This window comes from Berghia stephanieae, chromosome 5, assembly GCF_034508935.2.
Source record: "Berghia stephanieae isolate SIO BIC M18660-M18661 chromosome 5, UCSD_Bste_1.3, whole genome shotgun sequence".
In the NCBI taxonomy this organism is placed as follows: domain Eukaryota; kingdom Metazoa; phylum Mollusca; class Gastropoda; order Nudibranchia; family Aeolidiidae; genus Berghia; species Berghia stephanieae.
In genome coordinates, this window is record NC_088364.1 from 25,974,737 (window position 1) to 25,982,236 (window position 7,500).

The following is a 7,500-nucleotide window of genomic DNA, read 5'->3' on the forward strand; positions in this document are numbered from 1 at the left end:
TAAGTGTGTGTGTGTGTGTGTGTGTGTGTGTGTGTGTGTGTGTGTGTGTGTGTGTGTGTGTGTCTTTCTGTATTCTCAAAATTGTCAATGAAAGAATATTTAAATCACAATTAATCTTGTAAAGCGCTGCTGAGCACTTAAGTGGAAGTTGAGCACTGTATAAGTAAATTATTATTAACCAATAACTTTAAGATCAGTAGAACGATTGGCAAATTAAGTGTGTGTGTGTGTGTGTGTGTGTGTGTGTGTGTGTGTGTGTGTGTGTGTGTGTGTGTGTGTGTGTGTCTTTCTGTATTCTCAAAATTGTCAATGAAAGAATATTTAAATCACAATTAATCTTGTAAAGCGCTGCTGAGCACTTAAGTGGAAGTTGAGCACTGTATAAGTAAATTTTATTATTATTATTATATATTATTATTATTATTATTATTATTATTATTATTATTATTATTATTTTATTGTTATTGTTATTATTATTTATTGTTATTGTTATTGTTATTATTATTATTATTATTATTATTATTATTATTATTATTATTATTATTATTATTATTATTATTATTATTAATTATTATCTTTATTATTATTATCTTTTTTATTTTGAGATTTTGAAATTAAGGCAAACGAAATTTAGACTTGTCATTTGTGAGTCCAAAAATCAAAAGTCAAGCTTTGAAATGTAAATAAAAGCCTTTTTCTGGTAACTTCGTACAACTGCAGTTTCATTCAGTGAAATACAACCATATGGACTATGTCATGATTGAGAATGAGATGAATTGAGCTTTTGAAGAAGCCTAAAAATAGCACAGACATTCACAAGCTCAACTCATATGAGAGATGCTGTGATTTTCGCTTATGGATAAAATAAAAAATTCCTTTTGATCATCCCATATTGGAAATGTGTCTTTAAGGTCTATTCCAAAGGTAGACCGCAATACCCCGGATGTCAGCCGAGTGCAGTGCCATTTACTGAGCTAGAGCGAGGTAATTTGCTCAAGTCCACACAATGCAGTGGGTATTTGAACTCGGTACCTTTTGCTAATGAAGCAAAGACCTTACCACTGAGCCACACTGCAACATTAGAACTTGATGCTTGCTGGAGAGAGAGGACAGGGTTTGGCTAATTTCTTTTAAAAGAACTTGTTCTTTACAACATTCTACTGGACTGAAAACGGTTGGGGGATCAATTATTGAAAAGTACCGGTGAGTTGAAGGCTTTATAGGTCTGATAATATATAAAGATATTTGGATATGATGATGATGATGATGATGATGATGATGATGATGATGATGATGATGATGATGATGATGATGATGATGATGATGATGATGAAACTGATACTTGCCTTTCTTTCTTTATTTCTTTCTTTGTTGTTGTCATTTTCAAATATTACTCTATCAATTTGTTTTCTATTTGTTGTTGCTTTTTGTTTTTTTCACCAAAGATCAAAAAGTAAAAATGACACATCTCTAATCATGGCTTTTAAGGACTTGAAGAATAATCTCAGCAGGAGTACCCTGTGTATAAAGTCTATATTCATACCAGATAAGCTGCACTATATAAATGCCATATATCAATACGATTTCCAAAATCAACATAGTTTCTGCCACCACGGGATTATTATTGTTATATTTTATTTGTTTTTCTGACTTTTAAAACTTTATCATCATCAGTTTTACCAACTTAAAACAAATGACAATCATTAATAAAACGTCACCTGCTGTCTGACACGTCCTCTCCATACTTTTCCAGAATGTATCGCCGAATCCGAGGCAGTCCCGCAGCTTTTGGAGCAGACTGGTAAGTGATAGCCAGTGGGAAGGTGTCCTCTACCTTCGCTGGATTGCTGAAAGTTATCTTGGAGTAACTCCAAGGCTGAATTTTCTCTTAAAATAAAAGAATAAATCAATGAATGAATAAATTAATTTTTAAAAATTATTTATTAATCAATAAATAAATAAATATATCAATAAATGGTGGTGGTGATGGTGGTGGCGGTGATAGTTGTAGTGATCTATTTCAAATCCCTACTAACTCTCAGGATTTTAAATAACTCAATACATATTTTCTCACAGTGTCGCCTCATACTTCTTTGGTTTTATTATCTCAGTATAATTAAAGTTGCCATCTGCTATAATTACAAGAACTTTGAATAAATTAATGTCCAACCGTTAGACGGGAGATGCCATATGGCTGTATAATAAAATCGACTGTCTGGCCGATGAAAGGGCCATAATAAAAGTATCTTAGGATTACACAAGATTACCCGATGCCAGCCATGATGACGTACGCAGAATATGATTGGTCTTGAGCAAATCACCAGTCAGGCACTGACGAATCCTGGAACATCATTGGTTTCTGGGATTCACTAAACTCCGGTCATATTTCTATATAAGCAAAGACTCAGCTAACTCTGTCTCTCTCCCATTCCATCACTCTATCACCAACATGCTAATATAGCATTGAACTCGAAATTCTATTTAGCGGGAAACATTGTGTGTACAAGGGTATGTAAAAAATATATTATTCTTATAGCTGTAGATTTACATTGCGTTATGATTAATTAATGCCATTTAAAACTAGTATGTGTGAGTAATAATTGATATAGTGTTTTCGCCTGGGCTGTAAGTACACACAACCTATACAATAACAGAAATCAATAACTCATGTTATTAACGGAAATTGATAATTCATGTTATTATAACAAAATATTCCATTCACTTTCTTTATCTATATATGTATATATGCCTTCCAAATGAATGAACTATATTACATGAATTACATTTACAAATGTGTTATCGCTAATACTATAATGTATTTATATGTATTGATTCTTATGCTTGCATTATTTACTTATCTTTCCCCATCCCACTAACCTTCCTGTACGCCATTAATTAAATTAAGGACTAACAAAATTTAGATCAGTGGTGATGTCAAGGGTTTGTTAATTGGAAATCCTCACAACATCACTGCTCAGAAGGAATATAAAAATGTTGCAACTAGTCAAAAATTTGCTCAGGTATTTTCACAGATCGGGGTAGCCTACCGTGTAAATGTCCATTTGGTTACAAGTTGATCCAGAGTTGAATCTATCAAGTGACCCACTGGGACAACCGGAGAATGAACAAAAGGCTCCTTCATAAAATAACCAGGCAGAAGCAACCTTACGCTGCCACCAGTCACATTCAAACAGATAAGAAACCAATTAGAATAAATTGAGAAATGGACCATGAAGGGATGATAAATTTACTACCCATAGCCTAACTTTACTTAATGTACAATTTTTGTTTTGGCTAATTATGTGTTAACTTGTTATTGTGTGGGGCAATTCTGTTGATTTACATTAAAGTATTTCTGCTTTAACGAAGATTAATACTTACCTTCTGAACCTATATAACCCTAAATAATATGCCGATAATCTACCACCATTTCTACTACCTATTTCTTTAAACTTAAAATTTTTCTTACTATCTGTCGAGTTGTCAGGAACTTTAACCCAATTATATTAAGGCAAAAGTGGCACCAGATAACTTTTGTCTTTGGGGAAACTATCTGACTCATATTTGTCTCCTCCTACTTGCCACTTCTCCTACATAGACGCGACAGTAGTAGCAGCAGCAGCAGTAGCGGCAGTACCAGTAATAATAGTAGTAGTATTAGTAGTAGTATTAGTAGTAGTAGTAGTAGTAGTAGTAGTAGTAGTAGTAGTAGTAGTAGTAGTAGTAGTAGTAGTAGTAGTAGTAGTAGTAGTAGTAGTAGTATCAGTATCATACATGTCCAGGTAGCTTTATTTTTTCAGATGAATTTTACTTATTTTTCTTTCTGATTTGTCTGCCACTGTTTAATACACACCTTTCAGATTTGAATCTTATGCCAGTAGCCTACCTGCTCTCTAATTTGCCAATCTTTTTTATAGACAAATCCCTGTTATGACCAGGCCTGTTATACACGTTTTCAATGGTGTAAATTAAAAACAAAATGTTTATGATACAAAGTCAGGCAAAGCAAAATTAAAAATACTGGTATAAAAAAAATCCCCCCCCCCCCCCCCCCCAAAAAGAAAAAAAAAGATTTCTAAAGGGCACCAAGGCAGTACCCAGCAAATCCTCACACTTGTCACCAGCATGGATGGCATTGGCTGCCTTAAACTACTTTTTTTTTGGTGTGTGTGTGTGTGTGTGTGTAGCGCGCATGTGGCATGCTTTTCAGGTACATTGCCAACCACTCTCCTCCTGTTAATCTGTCTTCAGAGTATGTGACATATTCTGTGTTTATGTTAATCATTGATATGTACTGTACAGGATTTTTAAGGAATGTCATTGTCCTCCACAAGCTCATTTCTCTTCTACAAATCCCGATGCTGCCAATTTTTCAATTCGATCCCCTCGCCATAAATGTCCGAAAAATCTCATTTGCCTTCTCCTGATTGTATCTAACAGCTTTTGTTCTTTTCCTATGCAATTTAACACTTCATAACTTACTAACGCAGACCAGGATATTTTCAACGGTCTTCTATACACCCACATTTTGAACGCTCCAAGTCATTTTTTCAAATCTGCGTCAACAGTATAGTGCTTTTATTAGACAATGTATCATATTTACTTTTAGGTTTTTATCATGCTGTCAGAGGTGGTTTAATTTTGGACACTTACATAGCACTTTTTTATGGTTTGATCATGCTTTCAAAAGGCTTCATTTATTATCCTAGGAGGTTAAATGGAACCAACCAAATTTCCATTTCACAGAAGAAAAGTCATTTACTTACTTATCCGAACCAGCGACCACCTGAGCTCTAGCCCTTCAGTCTTGTGCCATGACAGAAGTTAAGACATCTTTTGTAGTTGATCCAGGTGACTATACAGTGTGTTACTGATACTTGGATTTGGTGGAAGGAATGTGCATCTCTGGTCTTCAAGTGGTTGATATTCAAGCAAGTGGTGTGTTACTGTTTCATTGGGGTGTTGACATAAGGGGCAGGAAGGGGATGTGTCTTTTTTAATTTTGCTTAAATGGCTGTTGAGCAGTATATGTTGTGTTCTTAGATGAAAGATGATGTTTTGCTGGTGTCTTCTGAGTTTATTTAGGGTTTCAGTCTTTACAGGAGCTGTCATATAGGTAAACATACATCTACCCGTGGTGCTCATTGCCCAACTGTTCATCCATTCTTCTCTCTTATTTATTTTGATTATTTGTTTTGCTGTATCTAAGGATACTGGAATTGATGGTTGCAAAAGTGTTGATCCGACTCTGGCTAGTTGTCTGCATTACCATTTTCAGGTATATTTGAATGTCCCGGTATCCATTGGAGAGATAAGTCTATTCTGTGTGTTGTAAGGAATTTATCTAGTTGAGATCTTAAGCTATTGAATATTGAGGAGAGTTTATTTAAATCCAGAGCTTGGAGAACTGATTTAGAGTCTGGGAAGATGACAGTGTGAGAAAGTTTTGAAGGGTTTAGCTGAAAAAACAGAGGAGAGGTGTCGCAGTGAGGCTTCTATTGCAACTGCCTCTGCCTCGTAGTTTGAGCTGGAGCTTCCGCAGGAATTGTGGATTTCATCACAGGTTTTATCTGGGTATTTTACAACAAATCATTACCCAGCATTTTTAGTTCCTTAATGGGCAGATCCATCTGTGTAAACATGTATCCAGTTGTCTGGGTATTCTTGTATTGTCTTCATTGCTAATGTTTGTAATTCTGATTTGTTGTTCTCCTTCTTCTTCTTCTTCTTCTTCTTCCTGTGGAAACTTCCAATATGGTCGAGGATCACTCCACAGTTTGTAGAGTATTACATTGTAAACTTATGAAAACACTGCACATAATACTAATAAAATACATAGATTAAAATATCACCATGTGAACTCGAGCAACCACATGAAGGCATGTTGGCAACCATTTTCAGCCACATCAGCTGGGAGGCTATTCCACAGTCGGGCAGTGGAAGGGAACAATGAATACAGGTGGGCATCCGTTTTTTTATGTTGGGAAGGTTACTCTTGCTGTGTGTCCCCTCGTAGTTCTTGTGCCGATATCTTTGATGTCATTTTCAAGTTTACGGCACGACTTTTGCAGTAGATCTTTTGGAACATTTTAATTTATCTATTTTTCTTCTCTTTTCCAGAGGTTCAAGGCCAATCCTTTGTGTTATTTCAGATGCACTTGAGAAAGGATCAAATGTGTTTGTGATGCTTTTTGTGAAGAAAAAGTCACATGTTAAACATCCCTTCTTTTAATTGAGCTGATACTTTTACAATATCTGTCACTGCCTACCTATTGCCAGGTATTTATTCACACTCCAGTCCAATGTGGCAATGTGCATAGGCAGGAATTGAAAATCATGCTTTCAACATGGGCAAAATGAAAGGGCATCTCGAACTTTGGGGACACGCTGGTTCGGGTAATTTTTTAAATTGTGGACTATTTGGGCAATTCTTTCTCATGGAAAGGAATATGAAAATTGAGTCTTGCCACGAAATTCCACAATGTGGCAGTTTTCCTCTAATGCTCTGGACTTATATGGAATCATTTTCATACACATATTGGAACATAAAGGTTTTTTTTTGTATATATATTGGAACAATAACAAAGGAAAAAAATAATTGTAGGCCAAATAATGCCCAATGCTGAACAAGAACGCTTGCCTAAGGAGTTAAATACACTTTATTACACACTCCCTACATCAAAAGTCAATAATAATGTGTAATGAAAACGACCATTTTGAGTAATTTGTGGGAAAACAGTGTTGTCAAACAAAAATCCCCAATAATGGGAATGCTCTCTCTAGTTAACAATCCTTTTTTACCTCTTTGGAATCAGACAGACAAATGGTGAACTGGAAGACAGCAAAATCACTAAAACACTGAATTGACAGATGTGATATAAATGTTTTGTCTTTTTTTTTCCTTCTATTTAATTGAAAAAGAAATGAAGTGCCACTATAATACTATAATAGCAGTTCGTCAGTCATTTAACCAATTGGAAAATTGATAAAAGATTCTGCACAGCAGTGTAATCAGGGGTGATTTTTGAATAATGATTATGCCAATATTAGGGAGGTATGTACAGCCCAAGCACGTGCAATGAGAGGATATATCCATATTATCATCTTTGCTATACACTCCATACTGACAAAACACCCCATTCTCATTTTGGTTAGAAAACTTCTACTTCACATACCAAAAGATTAAGATGACCCTCAACTTATTTTCAATTAATCATTAAACCCAGGACTTTATCAACAACAACAAAAGTTTGCTTTGTTTCTCAGGAAGTCTTTTTTTGTTTTTTGTTTTTTGTTTGTTGCTTTAGGTCTCTTCCAACACAATTGAGGTTATATGAGAGACCGCTGAAACAAAAAAAACAAGCAATCCAACAAAAATAGTACAAATGTCAATTAAAATCATAACCTAAAGATATCATAAGCTAAATTATAAATAACCAAGAACAAACAGGCAGAGGATTTACAGGAAAAAAAATATCCCCTGTCAAAAATACAATCACA

At 34.9% G+C, this 7,500-nt stretch overlaps 1 protein-coding gene across 5 annotated transcripts in view; it reads right to left on the reverse strand.

Annotated features, from left to right (window-relative positions):
- Window positions 1–7,500, reverse strand: part of LOC144972667 (uncharacterized) — a 47,942-nt gene that overhangs the window by 9,139 nt on the left and 31,303 nt on the right. For all 5 annotated transcript variants that reach the window (XM_078914149.1, XM_078914150.1, XM_078914151.1 and 2 more), the window contains exon 8: window positions 1,719–1,887. In XM_078914149.1, coding sequence (XP_078770275.1) covers window positions 1,719–1,887 — 169 coding nt within the window. The remainder of the gene's footprint in view (window positions 1–1,718; window positions 1,888–7,500) is intronic.